This window comes from Impatiens glandulifera, chromosome 1 (genome assembly GCF_907164915.1).
Source record: "Impatiens glandulifera chromosome 1, dImpGla2.1, whole genome shotgun sequence".
Classification (NCBI taxonomy): Eukaryota; Viridiplantae; Streptophyta; class Magnoliopsida; order Ericales; family Balsaminaceae; genus Impatiens; species Impatiens glandulifera.
In genome coordinates this window covers 32524286-32551189 of record NC_061862.1, presented here as the reverse complement: position 1 = coordinate 32551189, position 26904 = coordinate 32524286, and the positions used below count along the sequence as shown (strand labels likewise).

The 26904-nt window shown below is 29.1% G+C and overlaps 1 protein-coding gene across 1 annotated transcript; it reads left to right on the top strand.

Moving 5' to 3' along the window:
* LOC124923890 (subtilisin-like protease SBT4.3) lies at positions 1–26904 on the top strand. Its single transcript, XM_047463878.1, has 11 exons — positions 1–38; positions 297–438; positions 874–924; positions 23594–23688; positions 23949–24040; positions 24260–24506; positions 24614–25100; positions 25337–25431; positions 25593–25923; positions 26086–26284; positions 26369–26904. Exons 1-11 carry the CDS (start codon positions 1–3, stop codon positions 26902–26904), a joined length of 2313 nt encoding a protein of 770 aa, XP_047319834.1.

Below are 26904 nucleotides of genomic sequence, written 5' to 3'. Positions count from 1 at the left end.
ATGGATGGGAGGCCAGATGGTGATGCGAGGCGTATGTGGTCTCTGCATGTGGGGTCGATGGTGCAGGACCCTCAACTCATCTCGCATCGCCAATTAAAGTGGAGAGCTTTGAGTATCGACCAACTCGATTCACTATGACGTGCTATGATGGTAAGAAATTGAACTTTAATTAACATTAAAATGAAGTTTTTATAAATTTGGTGGTTTTATTTTTCAGGATCCATTTGAAAATACAGATATGTCTATAGATACGTTTAGAGAGGCGGGATGGCACACTCCAAATAAATATGGGATAGGTGGCGCTCCGATTTGAGTCGGGATTACGTCCAGATTCATAACGGAGATGAGACGGCCATTCTTGCGCATCCACTAACATGTTATGATCCAGTAGATTGGGAGTTCCTCTACAGACACTACTTCTTCACCGAGAATTTCAAGGTACGTATAATTTCAGAATTCAAATTTGTACTGACGGGTTTTGTTCTAACTTCTTTTTTATTTTAAATACAGAAAAAAAAAGTTCAATCAATATTGGCAATAAAAAAAAAGTGAAGTTTGCGCACCATACAGGCAGTAAACCATTTTCGCGCGTTGAAGAAGAATTAGTATGTACATTATTCAATTATACCTATTATAAATAATTTAACTAATTTACTAATTAACACTAAATTATTTGAATAGACGACTGAACTCGGACGTCCACCAACTATCATAGAGAGGTTCAGAAAGACTCAAACTCCGAGACCCACCAAAGACAACCTGATCCCGACGCTGAACCTAATGTCACAAGAGAAGATCATAAGTTAATAAATAAGTTTAATTGGAATTTAATAGAACTATACATGTTATACAATGAAACTTTGAAATGTGTAGGTGGAGATGGAACAAGTGATTAACGACATGCCTGATATCTCCGACTTCAAAGTGACCGAAAAAGTGTTCGGGCCGCAATGACACGGGACGGTCAGGCGTGCGGCTAACACGTTTTCATGGGGATCGGTGAAGGGGAAACAATGCACAACGTGGAGGGTTGTCGTTAAGGGAGGAGAACCAACAGCTCTAGACACGGGTCAATGAACTTAAAAGTAATAGCGACAGAATGCAAGCTGAACTAGAGGAATCTAAACGACAAATTGCATATATATTGTCACAGTTACCGAATCAACCACTACCCATGCCACCACCCTCAAGTTAGTACATTTCAGTAAATGTTTTTTTCATGCATTATGTACTTTTTGGATGTCATGGATTAGTTTATCGTGTTGGAGTAAGTACTTTTTGGACATGGTTTAGTTTATCGTGTTTGGTGTAAGTACTTTATAGATCAGTATACTATATTTTGTATTAGATTAAGAATTTTGGAAATGTAATGAATTTTTTTGTTAATGGATTGTATTTTAATTTTTTTGTTTGGCTGATAATTAACATGTTAAGGTTATGTAAAAAACAAATGAAATAATTAAAAATCTGTAAAGAGAGAATACCGAAAGATATCAAGGAATTTGTCGGAAAAAAGTTTTAGATAATTTCGACAAATATATACAAATATGTCGATAAAGACCAATAACGATAGATATATACAAAACTGTCGGTAAAGCTAAATAACAACAGTTTTGTGCATATCTGTCGGTAAGAGTTATATCTCTTGTATAGATAATACCGAAAGTTTTATTAGAATCTTTCGATAAAGCTATTATCGAAGGATTTTCCATACCTCTTTCTGTAAAGTCATTTCCGAAAGATTTCAATAAATCTTTCGTTATTTATCTGAAAAAAGATCAAAGAGCCTATTCGGTTTTCAATTATCCGAGTTGTTGTCAGCCTAATTAGAAAAAATACGATCTATATTAAAATGTCATTTTATAATTAATATCGAAAGATCTAATCATATCTATCGGAAAAGGATATACCGAAAGAAATGTATAAATCTATCGATATATGTTCTACCAACATATTTGCAATCTGTCAGCTAAAACGTCTACAACTTTACCGACAAGAGGAATACCGACAGATGCCGACAGTTTGATGACCCTTTGGAAAAAGACCTTTACCGACAAATATAGGGCCTTTACCGACAAATATTACTTTCGGAAAAAGGTCAATTTTAACTAGATTCCATTCTATTATAAATGCCACTCTTCAATAATTATCATTCCCTAATTTTATTTCTTTTAATGAGATTCTTGTATTAAAATGGTGGAGTAGATTTGCAACGAAACTGAATATATAGTTTTGGACATTGTTAATCAGATGTAAGTATGATAATGATTTGTCTAGTTGGTTTATCAAAATGTCTAATTATCCAATGGGGTGTAATATTTGGAGGGGATTTATTCTATATAGAAAAGTTTCTGTGAGCAATCTAGATTCATTGTGGGAATGATTCTTCGATTAGATTTTGGGATGACATTTGGTGTAGTGTCAAAAGTCTAGGTATGACGTACAATGGGTTTGCTTCCATTGTTATATGTTGAAATGCCACAGTTAATGACATGTTTGATCCTCGATTAAGTGGTTTCGCTAGTCGAATTAAATATAGAAGGAGATTAAACATTTTTTATCCTCGTTTTAGTGGTTTCGCTAGCCGAAGAAAATAAGTGTACTCGTCTAAACAAGACGTTATGCGTGAACAATATATGCATAGTTTGCATGTTGGACATTGCTACAAGTTATTTCTTAAAATAATTTCATATAATTTTTGTTGAAAAATACTTTGGGAATCAAAGATTTCATGGTTCTCGTTTTTCGATAGATGAGTAGAGAAATACTCCACTCCATGGTTCTCTATTTTTTAGAAGTTGGATAGTTACAGTAAAATTGACTTATATTTTATTATTTTTTCATTTGTTTTGAAAATACTTCCCGTGTTCAAATAGGGTCATGTTGTTTTTTTTGGAAATTGAGTAGTCCTCTAAATTAAGGGTGATTATTTTACGGATTATTCCGAAATCTAATTTGATCTTAATCCGAAATACTAATATAGATTACATATTTCGAATTAAATTGAGATCAGACCGGGTTGAATAAATTCGAATTGAATTAAGCTTATTTAAATTATCAAACTAACCAACTAAAAATATAATTTTTAATTTATTTTTCTCTAAATTATATTTCACCTTAGTATAATATATATTTTACTTATTTCGATATCAATTAGTCAATAATTTATTTATATATATTTTTTTCTTCAGATACATATTTTTTTTACTTTTAAATTTAATTATTTAAATAAAATATTCAAAAGTAATGAATTATAGGTTTTAGCAAAAATAAATAAAATACTATTATAAAAAAAATTAATTATAACAATAAAATTTTAATAATATTTTTTTAATGAACTTAATTAAACATATTACTTAGTAAATATTAAAATAAATCGAAAATTAAGTAGTTAGATAAAGAAAAAATTAAATTGAACAATCCAAACTATACTAAATTCAATCTGTATTAATCAATATAATATAATAGTTTGTATTAATCAATATAATATAATAGTTTGAATTACGAATAGTATAAATATAATTTGGACTTAATACGAATAGTATTTAACCATTTGTTCACCCCTAATCCAATGTCAAGCGACTTATACCTCTTTTTTATTTCTTTTGAAAAGACCCTTATTGTTGAGGTAAGGATCTCATTTTATATAGCAATACACTTTTACACCAAGATTCTCCTAGTACATGAATAAGGTATTTCATTGCTTAATTTTTTTATTTTGAAAAATTATCATTAGTGTTGATATAGGGATCTCATCACTTTAGTTTGTATGGAAGTTACATATTCCAAAGACCATCACTTCATTTGTTTTTTTAAAATGCCCTTAGTGTTTATATAAAAATAATTTTTATTCGTTTCTTTTCGCCGATTGATGCCCTTAGTGAAAAATAAAATATTGAAAAATCATCTAACTAATTTGCTTAAGTTTTTTATATTTTTAATATCGATAATAATTTTGATTATTTAATAACCAAATTTAGTAAGAATTTGACCTTTATCAAAAATAAATATATAAATAAATTTAATTAAATGTTTAAAATAAATAAATTAATATAATATGTAAATGGATAAATATAAAAATATTTAAAATTAATATATATATATATAATTAAAAAAATATGTGCTAATAAAAAATATGTGTTCTCGACATGGCAAAATCAAATTAAGCATTATTATTATTATTATTATTATTATTATTATTATTATTATTATATATATATTATATTATTATGAATGTTCAACAAATGTTTAAAATATAAGGTTTTGTTAACTTAGTTGGTTAAAAGGTTTTACTTGTTTTGTTAGGTTGTAAGTTTAAAACATACCTATAGTATTTTTTATTTTATTTTTAATCGTTTCAAGTTTATGGGTAAGTCAACCCACGATCCGGTCCAAGTATCAATTTATTCTCACATATATATCAAAATTAAATACAGCTCTCGACCCGAAGAATTCAAATTAAACATTATTATATATATAGATTTTGTTAAGTTACAAATTCGAAACATACATATAACATTTTTAATTTTATTTTTAATCATTATAAAATTATGGGCGGGTCAACCAACGATCCGACCCAAGTGTGCAACAAATACAAATTAAGTATTATATATATATATATATATTTTGATAATACTGTTATAAATGTTTCTTTCACGTTTCATCAAATTTTGTGTAGAATTTAAAATTTAAAGTCTTATTAATTTAGTTGGTTAAGTGTTTTGTTTTGTTAGGTTGCAAGTTTAAAACATACATATAACATTTTTTATTTTATTTTTAATCGTTTAAAATTTATGGTCGGGTCACGATCAGACCCAAATATCCATTTACTCTCACATATATATTCAAATTAACCACACCTCTCGACGCGGCAAATACAAATTTAGCATTATTATATAGAGAGATGTTGTATTGTTATAAATGTCGCGCGTTCATCAAATTTTGTGTATAATTTAAAATATAAAGTCTTATTAGCTTATTTGGTTAAATAATTTTACATGTTTGGTTAGGTTACAAATTCGAACCAAACATATAATATTTTTATTTTTATTTTTAATCGTTTCATGTTTATGTGCGGGTCAACTAACGATCCAACACAATTATCTATTTACTCTCACATATATATCCAAATTAAGCATAACTCTCGACCTGACAAATTCAAATTAAGAATTATTATATATGTATATAAATTATATTGTTATTAATGTCGCGCGTTTATCTAATTTTGTGTAAACTTTAAAATATAAAGTCTTATTAGCTTAGTTGGTTAAAGAGTTTTACTTGTTTTTGTTATATTTTAAGTTTGAAACATACAAATAACATTTTTATTTTTATTTTTACCGTTTCAAATTATGAACTGGTTAACCCAAGATCCGATCAAAGTATCCACAGCTCTCGTCCCGACAAATTCAAATTAAGCATTAATATATATATACATATAAAAATTTCGAAATTTTAGTTTTTTTATAAAATTCAAAAATAATATTGGACCATTTTTTATTAATAAGCTAAAACTATTTTTTAAATAGCCCAGCAACGACAAGTTCAACTTCACACACCAAGGGTTGAACTAATCTCCGCGCTTCATCGCAGATGGGGGCATTAAGGAGTAGTCACCGCTCGTCCGCCATTAGCACTCGGGGCTCTTTTACACCATAAATTGACTAGGTAATATTTCTATTTAGACATCTAAAAGGACGTCCCTTTTGAAACCAAAATGAATTTTCTTTGATACCTAACATAATGCATGTAAAGATCCTTGAACAACCATAAAAAAGCTTGAAAATCCTTAGCATAAACTTCTACAATTTATAGTTACAGACAAGATGGAAGAACTTCTTTTTGAATTCCCATCTAAATTCACAGTAGATTAAAAATAGTATTTATCATTTTATGTTAAATATAAAGTGTATATAAATAATTAAAAAAATAAAATAATTTTTAACTATTTTTTCAGTATAAAAAATATAATATACCTGTCAAATATAAATTGTAGATAAATTATATTTATATAAATTATAAAAACTAATTAATACAAATATAATTATTGATATATGTATATATTTATTTAAAAAATTTATAAAAGAACACTTATTTTGTTAATATATTTAGATTAGTTTTTTTTTTAAATGATTAATTCTTGAATTGTTAATGTTTTATTTATTAGTTAAAGAGAGAAATGAAAGAAATAATAAAAAATATATATAATTTTAAAAAATAGTGTAGAATTATTGATATATATATATATATTAATTAAATTAAATTTTTATTCTTAAAATTTATTAATTTTTGAATTATTAATATTGATTATATTTTTCATTTATTAGTTATAAAGTGAAATGAAAGAAGGGATATAAAGAGTTTTATGCGTTTTCCTATTTAAACCGATCCACGGTTTGGCCCTTACGAGCCTTGGTAACACTGGTGAAAAAGGGGTCAAAACCGAGAGTAAAAACTCTCGGTTTTGACCCTATAACTTTCGGTAAAGACACCTTACCGAAGGTTTTAGTAACTCTCGCCATCCCTCGGTATTGACTCTCTCGGTTTTTCCACAAAGAGAAAAACCGAGAGTTATATGAAAACTTTCGGTTTTTCTCTTTGTGGAAAACCGAGGGTTTTACAAATAACTTTCGGTTTTTCTCTTTGTGGAAAAACCGAGGGTTTTAGAAATAACTTCCGGTTTTTCTCTTTGTGGAAAAACCGAGGGTTTTAGAAATAACTTTCGGTTTTTCTCTTTGTGGAAAAACCGAGGGTTTTACAAATAACTTTCGGTTTTTCTCTTTGTGGAAAAACCGAGAGTTTTCTAATAACTCTCGGTTTTCTCCTTTTGAAGAAAACCGAGAGTTTTGTAATAACTCTCGGTTATTCTTCAAATTGAGAAAACCGAGAGTTATATGAAAACTCTCGGTTTTTACCCAAAGAGGAAAACCGAAAGTTTTCATATAAATCTCGGTTTTCCTCTTTTGGGTAAAAACCGAGGGTTTGTTATATAACTCTCGGTTTTCTCTTTGGGTAAAAACCGAGAGTTTTCTAATATCTCTCGTTTTTTCCATTTGAAGAAAAACCGAAAGATTTCAATATTACTTTCGGTTTTTTCCCGTAAATTTTTAAAAACGTGCGGATTATTTTGCTCGCAACCAAAACCTGTTCAGCCAAATTAATATATCAATGATAAAAGAAATGCAACATACATACATTAAACGATCACATTAATTGATCATCAACATTACAAAATTCGAAACCAAACTAATATTCCGAACAATCTGTTATAAATTCAACTACTAATGAAAACATGTTCATAATCGAAACAACCTTAGCTTGTGGGAGGAGGAGGTGGTTGTTGCCTCATAAACAGTTCGATTCTCTCCATTCTTGCGTTCATCTCTGATTTCTCCCTCTCCATTCTCTCGTTCATCTCTAACTTCTCCCTCTCCATTCTTGTCACCATTTCTTCCTTTTCCGCTTCCATTTCTTCCATTTTGCGCCTTCTTTCTTCATCCCTCTTCTCCAGTTCCTCCAGCTTGAGCTTCATTATTTGATTCTCTTCTAACAATCGCTCATTGTTTCGCTGTGAACTGTTTCCACTTCGACGATCCTCACGAAAGTGTGTGGGTCGGACGCCTGATCCCATTCCGAACACTACCCCGTGTTTTTGTTGTCCGAACACCCTATCCGTCAATTCAAAATCTGATATTCCCGGTTCGTTACTAACAACCTCCTCCATCTCCACCTGCACAATTCAAATAAAATATAATTTCTCTAATAAAAAACTAAGCATATTCAATTCACTTACAATTTTCTCTTGCACGTGTTCGTCTGGGACGGGTGTTGGGTTTTCTTTTGTCGGTTTAGGGGTACGGGTCCTCTTGAATACTTCAATTACAGACGGTGCCCGTCCAATTTCAATCGCCTGTTGAAATAAATGATTTATATAATTAATAACAATATTTAGATTAAGTTATTACAAATAATGTACTTACCAACTCGTCTTCAATTTGTGCAAACGGTCTACTTCCCGTTCGATGCGGGAATTTCAACTTCTTCCTGTTCTTCATATTGTAGAACTGTTTCTCTTTATTTGAAAAAAAATGAAGTTAGATTAATTAATATCAACTTTTATTTGAATTATGAAACCATACCTTAAATGTTTCTGTGAAGAAATGGTTGCGACACACAAATTCCCAATCATCTCGATCGTAGTCCGGTGGAGGATTAGCCAGTACCGCCGCCTCGTCTCCTTTGTGGATGCGGATATATGTCTTGTTCAAATTCGATCGCCATCTATCCCATATCTGATTGGCGTGTCCCAATCCGGTCTTTCGGAAAGACTCAATATCACCATTAGTGGCTTCGAACGATCCTGAAAAAAATAACATCCGAATGTTAAAAATAATTATTTAATGACGTAACGTATAATCAAGTAATAAGTATTACCTTGATAGCAGTCCACAGTGAATCCAATTGGTCTGCACTTAAAGCCTTCCACTTTAGAAGACGGTGTGAGACGGCTGCGGGGTCCCGGATAATCGACCCCACATGTCTAGACCACCGTGTTCTTCTCACGTCTGTACCGCCTGGCCTCCCATCCTTCTCCCTAAATGTAAGAGGAATCCTTGTCCCCTCTAACCTCTTAGACAGCGCAATATTCTTATTCTTCCCCCGTCTCTTGCGGGCAGAAGATTCTTCAAAATTATCAAAATCATAATTATATATATCAATCAATTTAAACACTAACTAATTTGTAAACGAGTTACCTGTCGATGATGGGTCGGGAGTGGTCCCGTGTTCCTCCTCGCCATCCTGCTCCCCAATAGGCTCCTCGAGACCCTCGTCTACTGCCTCATCGCTATCCACCATATCAGCAAATGTGCTCTCTATAAACTCTTGGAGCTCATCATCGTCTTCAGCCTCGTCTGTTCGGGGAGGCGCGGTAGCTATCGGGACCACAGCAATAGGTGGTTGGTCTCTAAAAGACAATCCTCGGAGCTTTAAGGACTCGGATTGGGCAAGTAGGTTTTGGTAGCTTTTATCCAATTTCTTGGGTGTCTTCCTCATACTCTTCCAAGTTGTTTTAGGACCTTCAGACATTCTTAATTCACACAATTAATAAAATTGAGTGAATAATTGAAATAAAGTAGTAATAAGAATGAATATAAAGTTGAAAACATAAATCTACCTAATTAATTAATCTGAACTATATGTTTGTAAACTGCGGTTTTATTTTTGTCACAATCTTCCAACCGGGTCGGGCTGACATATCAGGGGCGTAGAATACTTGTTTTGCTTGACTTGCCAATAAATACGGGTCTTGACTCTAGGTTTTCAAAATTCGGTTTACATTTACACTTACGAAGCCATATTTATCCACTTTCACTCCTAGTTCCCCCGAGTGTGTATCAAACCACTTACACTTGAATAAAACAACTCGTTTGTGAGAATAGTATTGTACTTCGATTATATCCGTCAAAACAACGTAGTATGACATAGTTTCAGATCCATTGTACCCCTCAACAACCACCCCACTATTTTGAGTGGTCAAACCTTCGTCGTGTTTTTCTGTACAGAATTTGAATCCGTTTACTTTACACCAAACATACATAGACGAGTACATACTTGGACCTTCTCCTAAGATCTTGAGGTCTCTTGATATGTTGTTAATTTCTGCTAAATGGGCGACCTATATATGTATCCGAAATGAACTTGTTAAAATGAATAAAAAGAGTTAAGATATATGGTTTATAATTTACTCACTCGATGCTTGAAATATGCGGCAAACGTTTCTCCACTGGACTCGTTGTTATAATCTTTGCAAATAGATCGAATATTAAATAGCATACTCTTTAATGCTAATTAGTAACAGCAACATCGAATCTTACATGAAAAAAGGTTCTGCTTCGGGACAATTTTTCAAAATGTAAGAATGAGTTGTCACTCGATCGATATAATCCAAGTTGTATACTTTTCCGTTAGATAGGTCTTCCAACGATGCAAATATTGAAATGCCTGAGATTTCAGGTTGTGCATTTTCTTGCTCTTGTTCCTCCATATACCTGGCACATAAACTAATACTCTCATTAACAAGATAGCTCTCGCTTATAGAGGCTTCGGGGTGGTTATTATTCCTTAAATATTTTTTCATTGTACCCATGTAATGTTCGAACGGATACATCCATCGATACTGAACAGGTCCTCCAAGCAAAGCCTCAAATGACAAGTGAACTGGGAGATGCATCATGATGTCGAAGATTGACGGCGGAAAAATCATTTAAAATTTGCAAAGTGTCAATGTAATATCCATGTACAATTGTTCGAGTTCCTCTTGAATCAACTCTTTGAAGCACAACAACCGAAAGAAACGAGACAAATTTACTAACGCATCATACACATTATCTGGAAGTAATCCACGAGTTGCTAAAGGAATAAGATATTCCAATAAAATGTGACAATCATGACTCTATAATCCCGAAATCTTTTTCTCTTCCAAATTTACACAACCGTCGATATTTGAGCAAAAGCCATCGGGAAACTTGAGATCTTTCAAGAAGTTACAAAGACGTTTTTTACTTTCTGATGTCAAAGTGAAAGGCGCTTCTGGATAATGAACAACTCCTTCATCATTTATAGGATGTAACTATGATTTTATGCCTAAGAGTTCTAAGTCTTTACGGGGTTTAGGACCATCCTTAGTCTTCTCTTTCACATTCATTATTGTTCCCAACACGCTATCACAGATATTTTTCTCAATATGCATCACATCCAAATTATGTCTCAATAATAGTGATTTCCAATAAGGAAGACGAAAGAAAATGCTAAGTTTGTTCCAATTGTCTCCCCGCGTTTCATGATATATCTTAGTTCTCTTGCTCAGATCCGCACTAAGAATTATGTCTTCTAGGTCTCGTGCTTGCTCGTAACATTCTTGCCCCGTTAACAATCTAGGGGGATCTCTATAATCAGTTCGACCATCAAACGACTTTTTATCCCTTCTGTATTTGTGCTTTGGTGGAAGGAAACGTCTATGACTCAAGTAACATTGTTTGGAACCATGAACCAATCGAAGGGATACCGTGTCGTTGTTACAACAAGGACAAGCGAATTTACCTTTCGTACTCCAGCCTGATAAATTCACGTATGCGGGAAAGTCGTTAATGGTCCACAACAACGCCGCTCGCATGTTAAAGTATTGCGAGGTGTGTGCATCAAACGTTTTCACACCTGTTTTCCACAGTTCATGCAACTCTTCGATCAATGGCTGGAGAAATATGTCAATTGCATCTCCCGGACTCTTTGGACCCGGAATTAACATAGATAAGATGAAATTGCTAGAATCCATGCAAGTCGTGGGTGACACATTATAAGGAACGAGAATAACCGGCCAAACACTCTATGATTTTTTCCCATTTGCAAATGGCTGAAACCCATCGCCTTATAAACCCAGTCTTACGTTTCGAGATTCTGAAGCAAAATCTGTATAATTTTCATCAAACGTCTTCCAAGTTAAGGAATCAGCGGGATGTCTCAACGTATCACTATCAACTCTTCCTTCTTTATTCCATCTCATCATTGGAGCCGTTTTTGAGGACATGTATAGTCTTTGCAGTCTTGGTGTTAAAGGGAAATATCTCAACACCTTTTTTGGAATGAATTTCCCGTTTTGCTTCTCCCGAACTGTCCCACTTGTTTGGTCGACTTTCCATCTTGAAAGACCGCAAATTCTGCAAGAATCTTCATTTATGTCGTCCTTCCAAAATAGCATACAGTTGTTCTTACATGCGTCTATCTTGTCATATTTAAGCCCGATATCAGTAATGAATTTTTTACTTTCGTAGTATGAGTTTGGCAATTGAGCGTCAATCGGTAATATGTAGTCTTTAAGCAGACGCAGCAACATATCGAACGAAGAATTCGTCCATTGACATACATTTTTTATGTGAAGTAGTTTTAGTAGTGCCAATGATTTCGTTATTCGAGCACCTTCATACAATGGTCGTTTGCAATCATCAAGCAATTTATAAAATCTATGTGCATCTTCGACTGGTTCATCGCTGCTCGGGACGTCATTAACGTTGGGGAACATATCGTTTATAAATTCGTGCATATAACGTTCTTCATTGACCTCTTCATTAACTGTATCGTTGAATTCCGGCACGGCATCCTCCGACTGATTATCGTCGTCATCATCATCGAAGTCATCGACATCTTCATCGACATCTTCATTAACCACTTGAGTAGTACGTCTCTTTTCTCCATGAAAATACCAATACTCATAATGAACATTTATTCCATAAATGATCAGGTGAGTCTTCACTTCGTCTATTTCCATAAACGGTGTGTTCAAGCATTTCACGTAGGGACATTTCACGGTTTGTCGGGATGTATTCCTAAGAGCATACTTGAGGAATTTGTCAACGCCTTCCTCGTAATCTGGATGATCTCGACGTAAGGTCATCCAGCTTTTATCGGGTACTTCCATATTTCTAATAAAATGGAAAACAACTCGCATTATTATTTACTTAAATTTGTCTAAATTAATTAGGCTTACATAATTGTAACATAATCGCTACCTAATCTATCATTATTCAAACGAAATTCAACATAAATCTAACATTTTCTAACTAAATCTAACATTTTCTAACTAAAATTCAACCTAAACAAACTATAATAAAACCTAACATAAATCAAACTTAAATCTAACATACATATAATCTAAGATTATTTCATTCATACACATTTCAAATCAATCAATTTTAATCCAACATAATTTTATTCATACACATTTGAAACCTAATCTAACCTAAAATCAAATATAATTCAAAACAAATCTAATTCAACATTATTTCATTCATACACATTTCAAACCTAATCTAACATAAATCAAACCTAAGCTAACATAAATAAAATCAAACATAAATCAAACTTAAATCTAACATGAAAATCTAATATAAATGTAATATTAAACTAACCTAACCATATAATAAACGAACAATAACTAACCTTGCACAAAAAGAGCGACGAAGAAGAGCGGCTGTGGGTAGATCGAACAATAATAAACCCTATTAATCAAACAATAAAGTATTAATCAAAAACCAAATCCAACAAAATCAACAAATATAAACACATATACCTTTTAATCAAACAATAATAAACCAAATCTAACATGAATCCAACAAAATCAAACATAAACATATACCAAATCAATCCAATAACATTAATCCAACAAAATCAAACATAAACCTATACCAAATCAATCCAAGAACATTAATCCAACAAAATCAAACATAAACCTATACCAAATCAAAATCATATAACCTAATATATAACTTAATCTAACCAAATCATTATCAACATATCTATATCAATTCACATATACAAATAACCAAGAATGAAATCCGATTCTAAATAATATGAAATTATTCACATATACAATAAATCGAACCTAATAAACCTAAACTGTTATAAACCTAAACAACATAAACATATACCAAATCAATCCAAGAACATTAATCAATCCAAAACCTAAACTAACCAAAATCAAACATATTTTCAACCTAATCTAACATTATCTAACTAAATCATACAACCAAACTCAATATAACCTAAACCAAATCCAACAACCAATTCCAAAAAATAAATCCAATAACATAATCCAATACATAATCTAAACTAATCAATCTAACAATAATATAAACATAATGTAACAATTCAACATAATTAATCCAAAAACTAAATCCCAATCATACATATATCAAATTAAAAAACATAAACTAACCCAAACCAACCACATTTTCAACCTAATCAAACAAATAACCTAATATCAAACAAAAAACCTAAAATAAAACTACAAAATCATGAATCAAACTAATATCACCTAAACTAACCAAAATCAACCATATTTTCAACCCAATCAAACAAATTTAACCTAAAATCAAACAAATAACCTAAAATCAAACAAATAACCTAATATCAAACAAAAAACCTAAAATCAAACTACAAATTCATCAATCAAACTAAAATTAAACTAATATAACATAAACTAACCAAAATCAACCATATTTTCAACATAATACAACAAATATAACCTAAAATCAAACAAATAACCTAAAATCAAACTACAAAATCATCAATCAAACTACAAAATCATTAATCAAACTAAAATTAAACTAACATAACCTAAACTAACCAAAATCAAACTAATATAACCTAAAATGAAACAAATATAACATAAAATTAAACTAATATAACTTAAACCTAAAAAATAAACTAACCTTTGTAGGGCGGCAGCAGGCGGCGGCAGTAGGAGGCGGCTGTAGGGCGACAGCAAGAGGCGCCTGAACTTGAAAACCGAGACGGCAACCTTCAATCTGGCGCGGCGGGACTTCAATCGGACCAAATCCAAGCGTCGGCGGCCGGAGGAACTTCAATCGGCGGCGGTGTGGCTTTCGTCTGGGCAGCGGCGTCGTTCGTTTGCGGAGGCGGAGAAGTCGATCGAGAGGCGGAAGGAGAAACGGGGAAAGAAAGAGGAAAGGGAGAAAAGAAAGCGTTTTTTAATTTTAATAAAGGGTCAATACCGAAAGTTATATTATTAACTTTCGGTTTTGATCATTTAATCAATTCCGAGAGTTAATCATATAACTCTCGGTTTTTATTATTCATATTTCCGAGAGATTTTGACATGTCTCTCGGTTTTGATAAATTAAATTTCGAGAGATGTGTCTAAATCTCTCGGTTTTGAAATATTTACAATTTTATTTAATTAGCTAAACCGAAAGTTTTATATATAACTTTCGGTTTTGATAACTATTTCCGAAGGTTATAATAATAACCTTCGGAATTACCATTTCATAAATTGTTAAACTAATTAGTTTTTAATCATTTAATGACCTTCAATAACATTGATTTAACAAATTTGACATCCTTAAAATATTACACAAAAGTTATATGATCAAACATTACACACATTGATAGGATATTCAAACATTATAAACATTCATATAAACTTTCTATATAATTAAACACAATCATAAACATTTTAACATTAAACACCATCTAAATTTTTTAAAATACAACACACTTGATCATATTAGTTATGAGTCTAGATTGTAAAGTAAAAAGCCCATGAATATTACAAATTATGAAATGGCAATTCCGAAGGTTAATGGTATAACTTTCGGTTTTGATAGCTATTTCCGAAAGTTATAGCATTAACCTTCGGAATTACAATTTCACAAAATTGTTGAATTAATGTGTTTTTAATCTTCTAATGACATTGAACAAAATTAATTTAACCCATTTGGTAATTTTAAAACATTACACAATTCATATTATCAAACTTTATACACATTCATGTGATCATCAAACACAAACATCTATACACACTTCTTTATATAATCAAACACAATCATAAACATTTTAACATTAAACATAATCTTAATTTTTTTTAAACAACACACACTTGATAATATTAGTTAAGAGTCTAGATTGGAAGGTAGAAAACCAATTAATTTTCCAAATTATGATGTGGTAACACCGAAAGTTAATAGTATAACTTTCGATTTTGAAGGGTATCACCGAATGTTTTGAATAAACCTCTCGGTCCTGACCTTGATCAGAATGTTTTTGGGAATTGTTAAAACCGAAGGTTTTCAAATAAACCTTCGGTTTTTACCCTTCCTCATACTTAGAAATTATTTAGATTTTTTTAAAAAGGGGTCAAAACCGAAGGTTTTCAAATAAACCGTCGGTTTTTACCCTTCCTCATACTTAGAAATTATTTAGATTTTTTTTAAAAGGGGTCAAAACCGAAGGTTTTCAAATAAACCTTCGGTTTTTACCCTTCCCCATACTTAGAAATTATTTAGATTTTTTTAAAAAGGGGTAAAAACCAAAGGTTTTCAAATAAACCTTCGGTTTTACCCTTCCCCATACTTAGAAATTATTTAGATTTTTTTAAAAAGGGGTCAAAACCGAAGGTTTTCAAATAAACCTTCGGTTTTTACCCTTCCCCATACTTAGAAATTATTTAGATTTTTTTAAAAAGGGGTCAAAACCGAAGGTTTTCAAATAAACCTTCGGTTTTACCCTTCCCCATACTTAGAAATTATTTAGATTTTTTTTAAAAGGGGTCAAAACCGAAGTTTTTCAAATAAACCTTCGGTTTTTACCCTTCCCCATACTTAGAAATTATTTAGATTTTTTTAAAAAGGGGTCAAAATCGAAGGTTTTCAAATAAACCTTCGGTTTTTACCCTTCCCCATACTTAGAAATTATTTAGATTTTTTTAAAAAGGGGTCAAAACCGAAGGTTTTCAAAAAAAACCTTCGGTTTTCACCCTTCCCCATACTTAGAAATTATTTAGATTTTTTTAAAAAGGGGTCAAAACCGAAGGTTTTCAAATAAACCTTCGGTTTTTACCCTTCCCCATACTTAGAAATTATTTAGATTTTTTTTAAAAGGGGTCAAAACCGAAGGTTTTCAAATAAACCTTCGGTTTTTACCCTTCCCCATACTTAGAAATTTTTTAGATTTTTTTAACAGGGGTTAAAACCGAAGGTTTTCAAAAAAAACCTTCGGTTTTCACCCTTCCCCATACTTAGAAATTTTTTAGATTTTTTTAAACAGGCATAAAAACCGAAGGTTTATTTGAAAACCTTCGGTTTTGATCCCTGTTTAAAAAAAATCTTAGAATTTTCTAAGTACGGGGAAGGATAAAACCGAAGGTTTATTTGGAAACCTTCGGTTTTTACCCCTGAGAAATTTTTAGATTTTTTTAAACAGGGCCAAAACCGAAGGTTTTCAAATAAACCTTCGGTTTTTACTCTTAGAAATTTTTAGATTTTTTTAAACGAGGGTCAAAACCGAAGGTTTTCAAATGAACCTTCGGTTTTGGCCATGCTGTTTTTTTTAAAAAAATACGATAAAAAGTAAACAATAGTAAAATAATTTATTAACAACCTATTAAAACCAAACCAAACATAATAATAATTCATGAATATTACACAAAAACACATAAATATATTGTCATAGTTAGTACGGAAAAACTAATAAACACATAATAAATCTAGAAATTATTAGATGGGGCGGGAGGAGGGGGTGGTTGATTCAGTCGACTCCTCAACACTACAAGTTCCTGTTCGAGATTCTCTAATCTCTGGGTCATTTCGGCCCTGTCCGCTTTAATTTCACTAAGCAAACGGCCTCTTTCCGCATCCCTTAATCGGATTTGTTCCATTTCCAGCGTCATCTGGTTTACCTCCTCCTCACGTGCCGCAATTTCTGATTGTGTTATCAGATTCTGGTAACACGGATGGAGTTTCTTCGGTGTACGCTGAAGTCTCTTCCATGATGAATCACCCATATCCTAAATGCATTTCAGATAAATATATATATATATTAATCAAACAAAATAACGTAAACTGGCATAAATCTAGATAATATATATATAAACTTAAGAAATCTAAATCTCATAATAAACAAAACAAAAAAAACCAAATGAAACAAATTACCTGAACGAGAGAGGAGAAGAACCGGCGTAGAGGAGGCAGGCGGCTGCGGCGCGGAAGAGAGATAAAGGAGAGATGAGTGGAATGAAAAAGAGAAGGGTTAGGGTTTGTATTTATAGAGGTAGATGCCGAAGGTTTTAATATAACTTTCGGTTTTGATATTAGTCAAAACCGAAGGTTTATTAAAAAACCTTCGGAAATAACCATTACCAAATTTAGAATTTTTTTTAATTGAGCAAAACCGAAGGTTCTTTGTAAAACTTTCGGAAAAGAGAATTTCAAAAAAGGTAAAACCGAAGGTTCTATGAATAACCTTCGCAATTAAAAATCCCCGGGATTTCAAAAACGAAGGTTTTTGAAAAAACCTTCGCAATTAACCCACATCCAACACTTAGATTTTTTTATTTTTTTGGGAAGGTTAAAACCGAAAGTTCTACAAAGAACTTTTGGTAATAATTATTAAACCCGAAGGTTATACACCCCCCTCGGAATCTATTTTTAATACCGAAGGATTTGTTCCTCTCGGGAGTATTTAGGAGAGTTTTATAAAACCTTCGGGAAAAACCGTCGGTAAAGGTCCTTTTTTTACTAGTGTAATCTAAATTTAACCACAAATCTTAATTACACTTTTACACCTCTTATACATCGGAAAATCAACCACCAATCTCAATCGACCTCTAATCTCGTGATATTGAGATAATATTTTTTATCAACCTCTTATCCCACGTCAAACAACTACCAATCTCAATCATATTTTCACATTCTTTTTATCTCTCGGTAAACCAACCATTAATCTTACATTTAATATTTTGACAAATTAATCACCCATCTCAATCAACTTTAATCTATCAATATGTCATTTGTTACACGCTTTTTATCCACACATATAATTCACTTAAATTCGCATTTGCAAATATTCGAACTCTTGTCTCGTATATGGAAGACTTATCACTTTAATCATCAGACCGCTTATGATTGATGTGTTTTATTTATAATTTTGTTTATGTTTGTATTTGTATATTTTGTAATTAATAAAATTCCAAATATTGATTTTTTTTTTTGTAAAATTCATAAATAACATTTTGCTTTTTTTAATAATAAGCTAAAACTATTTATTTTTTAATATAAAAAATATTATTTATCATTTTATGTCAAAAATAAAATATAGATAAATAATAATAATGAAAAGGCTAATTTATTTTTTAACTATTTTTTTAGTATAAAAAATATTATTTACCCGTCAAATATAAATTATAGACAAATAATCAAAAATAATAATTTATTTTTATTTAAATATATTGAAAATTATGTTTTAAATAAATTGATATATATATATATATATATATATATATATATATATATATATATATATATATATATATATATATATATATATATATATATATATATATATATATATATATATATATATATATATATATATATATATATATGGTCCATATAATATTTATATAAACTTTAATATATAATTTATATATATATATAATATTTATATAAATTATAAAAATAATGAATACAAATATAATTATATATATATATATATTTATTATGAAGAATTATAGGAGAACACTTCTATTCTATTTATTAATTCTTGAATTGATAATATTTTATTTATTATTTAAAGGAATAAATGAAGGAAGGAATAAAAAAAAATATACAATTTTTAAAAATAGTGTAGAATTATTGTTATATATATATATATATATATATATATATATATATATATATATATATATATATATATATATATATATTTAAATAATACTTATTATTTTAATATAATTAAATTAATTTTTTTTTAAATTTACTAATTTTTAAATTTTTAATATTAATTATATAATTCATTTATTTAGTTAGAAAGAGAAATCATATATATATATATAATTCTTAATTTTTAAAGTGTTCAGATTGTCTAGTAGAAAGTTGTGGTTAATTTAGATATATATATATATATATATATATATATATATATATATATATATATATATATATATAAGAGTAAATGAATATTTGAGTCGGATTATGGGTTGACCCGTCCATAAATTTAAAATAGTTAAAAATAAAAAAATGTTATATGTTGTATATTTTAAATTTGTAACCTAACAAAAATAAGTACAACTCTTTAACCAACTATTATGACTTTATATTTTAAAGTCAACGCCAAATTTAATAAAAAACGTGGGACATTCTTAAAAATATAAGTGAAACTTTTTAACTAACTAATATATATATATATATATATATATATATATATATATATATATATATATTAAAAAACTCACTTAGACGTATATACTGGTACAACTAGCTCACTTAGATGTATGTACTAAAAAATATCATTTTCACATATGTATTATCAAAAATTGGCTAATTTAGCTTTTTTTAGTAAATCATAATTATTTTTTATTTTTTAATTTATATATTTATATATTTATTAATTAAATATTAATATATTTTATCTCTCCTTCTTTTTCACCCATAGTTTTTTTTTTAAAAAATTAATATATTTTCTTTCTCCCTCTTTTTCATTAATAAATGAACTAATTATTTTTATTTTTTTCATAATTTTTTATTATTTTTATATGAGTATTTATTATTGATTATTTTAATTTAATTATATATATATATATATATATATATATATATATATATATGCATTTATCCTTAATTATTTTAACTTTAAATTTCTTCTTCTTTTTTTATGTTTTTTTCTTATATTAACATTTATTATTAATTATTTTAAAAATGTTTGGTCCCATAAATATAAAATGACTTATCTTTTTAACAATAAAAATTCTACACAAAAATAAATAAATTAATAATCAAGAATTGGATAATAATAATAATTCATTCATCAAACAAAAAAAGAGTAATAATCAAATATTATTAGATAAAACAATGTTTCTTACTTTTACTATAAGTCATTAATTACAAATTAAATAAAAAATTATTAATTTCATTTTTGTTCCGATTAAATTTAATAAGAAAGAAACCTTTAAAAAAAATATTACAGTCAAATATAAAATTCATAAATAAGTTTTTAAATGTTTTTCGAAAATGAGAATTTAAGAATTCTGAGAAATAAAAATTATAAAAAAAGGAAAATAAAATAAAAAGGAGAAACTAATATAAAAATAATAAAAATTTAAGAATAAAATAATTTAACTAGTTTGATTATTGAAAAAGGAGAGAGAAAATATATTAATATTTAATTAATAAATATATAAATTAAAAATAAAAATTAACTATAGTTTACTAAAAGCGGCTAAATGAGCCAATTTTTTGATAATATATAGGTTTAAATGACTTTTTATTAGTACATACGTCTAAGTGAGCTAGTTGTACAAATACATACGTCTAAGTGGTTTTTTTTCATATATATATAATGTTGCTTAATTTTCAAAGTGTCCGGATTGTCGGGTCGAGAGTTGTGGTTAATTTGGATATATATGTGAGAGTACATAGTTACTTATGTCGGATAGTGGGTTGATTTGCTCATAAACTTAAAACGGTTATGTATATTTCGAACTTGCTACATAACAAAAAAGAAATACAATCTTTTAACCAAGTGTGATTGGGATGTGATTTGGCGAGAGATAATAGGCCGGTAAAAATTGAAAGTGGTTAAAAAATATGAATAAGATATTTGATAGACCAAAGTAAAAGTGTAAGGTTATGAGATGAGAGATTCATTGGAAAATAAATATGTGATGAGATATTTGAAAAGTGAGTTGTTTTATTGAAATGAATAAAATGTGAAATGAGAGTGTTTTATTTTTTATTTTAATATATTATTCGTGATTAATTAAGAATTTTAAACATTGAATACATATTATTATAATTTATTTTAAATTTATTTTGTTTATATTTTTTCGGTACACGATAATTTTTCTAATGAATATAAAGAGTCTTATCCATTTCTTATTCAAACGACCCACGTTTGACCCTTTGGGACCGTATTCATTTACTCTCATATCATGATCCAAATTAACTATGTGTTTCTATCCGACAATATAAATTTAAACATATATATATATATAATAATGTAAATGATGATTAATAATAAAAAAAATCTTTTAATAATGTAAATTTTTTATCTTACAAAAATTGTAAAGGATAAATAAATGAGATGTACTAATGGATGATTAAAGCTAATCCCTTCTAGACATTCTTGATATATATACAAAATTTCAAAATAAAATTATTGTAGTTTCTATATACTTTTCTATCTTATTTTATATATACAGTTCTATCTTACTGTTACATAGTTAAATTCATTTACAATATTTCTAATAATAAGAGTCACTATTTAAAAGATTAAATATCATGAATTAAATTTATTTAAAGATATTTCTAATAATAAGAGTCCGTATTTAAAAGATTAAAGATCATAAATTCAAATAAAGTTTTTGGTCATTAATGTGTGAGGGTCATCATAGTTTACTAAATTTAATTTGTTATAATTAAATTTATTTAAAAATTAGTATTTTGTCACACTCATGTAATAAGTAAAGAGTAAATTAATAATATTTTTTATGTTTTCTACTAAAGTTATGATTAAATTAGATTAAACCTATTTAAGATTTTAAGTGAAAAGGAATTAAAAAAAAAGAAGTAATTTTATAATTTAATTAAAAAATAATTGTTTTGATTTTTGATCAAATAAAAAATCTGTAAACCAAATAAGCTAAATTGTTATCAAATTTACTTTTTTTAATATTGCAATAAAATTTAAATTAATATTATATGTTTAACAAAAGTTATAATGAGTATTATAGTAAATTAATTAAGAAATTAATTTGTTATGCTTAACAAAATGTATAATTACTTAGAATAATATAGATTAGTATATTAATTATGCAATTAATTTGTTATGTATGTTTTAAAAAATTATAATGATTTAGAAAAATGCAGATTATGACTTATAGTAAATTGATTAATGGATTAATTTGTTATGTTTTAAAAAAATATATAATGATTTGAAAATTTGAAAATTTGTACTTTTATAGTAAATTAATTAAGCAATAATTTATTGTATCATAAATTAGGATAATGTTTTTCATAATATTGAAATTCCTAGAGATATTTTACCCAAATAGTATTGACTTTGCTCATTAAGCTTCCTCATGATACAATCAGGACCGGCCCCGGCCCGGGACAAGCTTGCAAGCTCAATTAGAAAACAAATATAAAAATTTTAATTTGTTAAATTTATTAATTATTTTTAACATAAAAATGTGTAGCTTAAATATTAGTTTAGACTGAAAAATAAAAAATTATTTGGTTATGGTTAAATTAAAAAGTAAAATAATTAACCATTTATTAAACTAAAATTAGTACGGCTAAATTTATTTATTTTTAACGTTTTATTACTTGGACTGGGGCCTAATTCCCGGGATACAACATATCAGTTAATTAAAATTATCAATTATTTTATTTTGGACACATCTAGTTTTATGGTTTATATTAATGCATATTACTAAAAAGAATTAGCAATAATTAGCCAGATTTTAAAAATAATAACCGAATTATGAATAAACATAAATATTAGCAATGTTTTTGGAAAGATTGATTCTATTATATATGTAAAGATCTTCCAAATAATTATTCCACAAGTTAATATTTTAAATCTAAAGAAATAAAAGCACATCTTCCATATATTACTATTTTCATTATTTAAATAGATCAACGATGGACCTAACTGTTTTTATTCTAACAAATAAAGATTATAGAGTTCTACCATGACAAAATTTAATGATTTGCAATTGTCTTATCATCTCTTGATCATTTTTATTGTCTCATTCACTTGTTTGTGCCATGAAGAAACTGTTGAAGAAAGAAAGGTCGGTATAATATCCTTCTTAGCTTTCCAATCATATATATAGTTACATACAATACAAAATTATTAATCTTCTTTAATAATAATATTTTTACTTATCATATTAAAAGTTTAAAAAATAAGATTTAATGGGTATTTTTTTTTGGTCTAATCTGGTTCTAATTAAAACTTGAAAATTTATGGATGAAGCATTTCTTTTGCATTCTTATGACGGATAAATTTTGTTTGTATGTAGGTACATATTGTTTATATGGGAAGTCTTCCTGAAGGAGAGTATTTAGCAAATTCCCATCATATTAGCTTACTTCAAGTTTTGGGACATAACAACATGTATGTAGTTAATTTATTTTGTTGTTTTTAGATGAATAATGGTTATGATAATGCTTGAACTAAACTTATTTGATGACATGTTTTATAACTAATTGGTAATGATAGAAATGTTTTAATAAGTTTTTATATGAGAATGATTAAAAACACAAAAACATAATTAGAGATAAGAGGAACATGGGCATATCTTATTATACATATATCATATCATACTTTTATTATTAGTAAGAAACATGTTATTAAATTTAACTTATATCTTGCAGTATGGCAGAAAAGCTATTATTAAAAAGTTATACAAGAAGTTTTAATAGTTTTAGTGCCAATCTTACTGCACAAGAAGCATTGAAGTTGAAAGGTAACTCATTTTAATAATACTTTATATTAAGAAAATCTACAAAATGGATCTTTCATTGTCAAATAAAATCATTATAAGATTAACTCACTCTCATTTGATACAAATATTGCTTTTTATTTGTTAGAATGAGATTAGATTCAAAGTTCATTGTTGATCTTTATAAATAATAACATAGGTACCTATTTACTTTCTAAATTTATCTTTCTATCCTATTTATAGACAAAGAAGGAATTGTCTCTGTTTTTGAAAGTCGCAAACTTCAAGTTCAAACGACAAGATCATGGGACTTCATGGGATTATCCTTGAAGATTCCAAGAAGTCCTTCTATTGAGAGTGATATAATTATTGGTCATATTGACACGGGTGTATTACCTGAATTAAAGAGCTTATCTGACCACAATTTACGCCATATTCCAAAAAAATGGAAAGGTGTTTGTCATGGCGGAAAAAATTTCACTTGCAACAAGTAAGTAATCTTTTCTACAAGATTTGAAATTTAAATTCAGTATATTATGTGTGAACAATTGTTTTTGTATTTTTACTAAATTTATGTTATTTAATGTGGGGAGACAGGAAGTTAATTGGAGCGAGATATTATGCCGGAGAGTCAGCAAGGGATATAGATGGTCATGGCAGCCATAGTGCCTCTATAGTGGCCGGAAGGGTTGTGAATAATGCTAATTTTGTTGGTATAGCAAATGGTACTGCTAGAGGAGGTGTTCCATCTGCAAGGATAGCAACATACAGAATATATGATAAATATTGTTATGATACAGACGCTATGGCCGCTTTTAATGATGCAATTGCTGACGGTGTTGACATTATCACAATCTCAATTGCATATCCTACCCCAGTTAAGATTAGTGAAAGTGTAATTGCAATCGGCTCTTTTCATGCAATGCAGAAAGACATTTTAACTGTACAAGGTGCAGAAAATTCTGGTATTAACATCTTAAAAACTGTTACAAGCAATGCACCATGGTTGTTTACTGTGGCTGCGAGTAGTATCGACAGAAAAATTATCAATAAGCTTGTTCTTGGAAATGGTCGAACACTCATTGTAAGTACAAGTCTTTACTGATTTATTTTAATATTTTAGATTATTTTTGTAGGGTAATTAGAGGTAATTTCACAACTTTATGCATATATTTTTGAGCCTGAATAAATGATTAAGTGTGTTTGCGGGTTATATACTTAATTCGTTTTCCATTTTTTTTTTCGAAAAAAAAATATTTTACATAATTATATTTAATGCAAAACTCAAATATATGCTAACTTGTTCTACTTGTTGACTAGAGCAATGCATTGAGTCCTTTAGGCACAGGAATACACAACAAGAGGTTGGTGTATGGAAGAGGAATCACCCATCATTGTAATGAATCAAGTGCAATGTAAAGTTATTTTTCATTTTTATCTTTCATTTTGTAATATCAAATATAATCTATGGACAATATTTTTAATTCTTTCATTGTTATACACCTTTACTCTATATATAGATGATTTAAGGTGTGTTTTACCCTCTTTCTTTTATTTTGATCATTTTGAATATCAGGCAATGTGTCTATGGTTGCATTGATCCAGACTTAGTCAAGGGAAAGATTATAGTATGTGATGCCAATGTCGATAAGTCGGATGCTGTATTTGCAGCTATGGATGCCAATGCAAGTGGGGTTATTCTTCGTTCAACCAATGATTCTTCATTCACACCTTTTCCCACTGCAGCTTTGAATGATCCTGATTTTCATTATATTCAGTCTTACCTGAAATCCAAGAAAAAAACAAATGCACGCATACTAAAGAGTGAGACTGTTAAGTTTCATGCTCCCATAGTTGCTTCATTCTCTTGTAAAGGGCCAAACATTATTTTACCAGAAATTTTAAAGGTATAACATATACATATTTGATTTAATTTCCACATAACCATTTTATCCCTTACTGAAATTTTGTTCTTCAATTTTTTTTTTTTATTATTATTATTACATTTTCACTTTGAATTCAATAATATATCATGTTATTCTTATATCTTTATTTTTAATGTTTGATAGCCTGATATAACTGCACCGGGAATAAATATTTTGTCAGAATATCCAACAAACATTATTCCCGACAAACTTACTAGTAAGTACACTATTTCAAGCGGAACATCCCTTTCAGGTCCCCATGTTGCTGGCGCGGTTGCTTATGTGAAATCAAAACATCCTAATTGGTCAGCTTCAGCTATTAAATCATCTCTTATGACTACAGGTAACAATCAACTATTTTTCTCCAATAAAAACATAATTTATTCATGAATGGTCATATCATTCTCATTGTTTGGCTTGCATGTAGCTTGGACCATGAATAAAAAATACAATTTAGATGCTGAACTTGGATATGGAGCAGGACACATTGATCCAGTGAAGGCGGTATATCCTGGGCTTGTATACGAGACATTTACAGACGATTATATTAATATGTTTTGTAGTCTTGGTTTAGAAGGAGAAAAGTTGATAAAGATGTTAGGAGCAAAACATAAATGCCCTAAGGGTATAAGAACGTCTGCAAAGGATCTCAACTACCCAACAATGAGTGCCCCCGTGTATAGTAATTTGTCTTTCACAATTCAGTTTACAAGAATTGTGACAAATATTGGACATGCTAACTCTACATATCACGCACAAATTAGTACTGAAGATAATAACATCTATGTCAACGTGGAGCCAAGTGTAATCTCTTTTGTTAGACTGAATCAGAGAAAAAAGTTTGTAGTGACAGTTAGTGGACAATGGCCAAACCAAGATCATGTTTCATGTTCCTTAATTTGGTTTGATGGTATTCATAGGGTTAAAAGTCCTATTCTATTGTATCGTGCATCTATCATTTGA

Bases quoted from the DNA above. Each gene is read 5' to 3' on its own strand.
- LOC124923890 (XM_047463878.1), top strand. From the start codon at position 1: ATGGATGGGAGGCCAGATGGTGATGCGAGGCGTATGTG. The intron at 24,507-24,613 runs GTAAGTAATCTT...GTGGGGAGACAG, and splicing joins AAAAATTTCACTTGCAACAA to GAAGTTAATTGGAGCGAGAT. The intron at 25,924-26,085 runs GTATAACATATA...AATGTTTGATAG, and splicing joins TTTTACCAGAAATTTTAAAG to CCTGATATAACTGCACCGGG.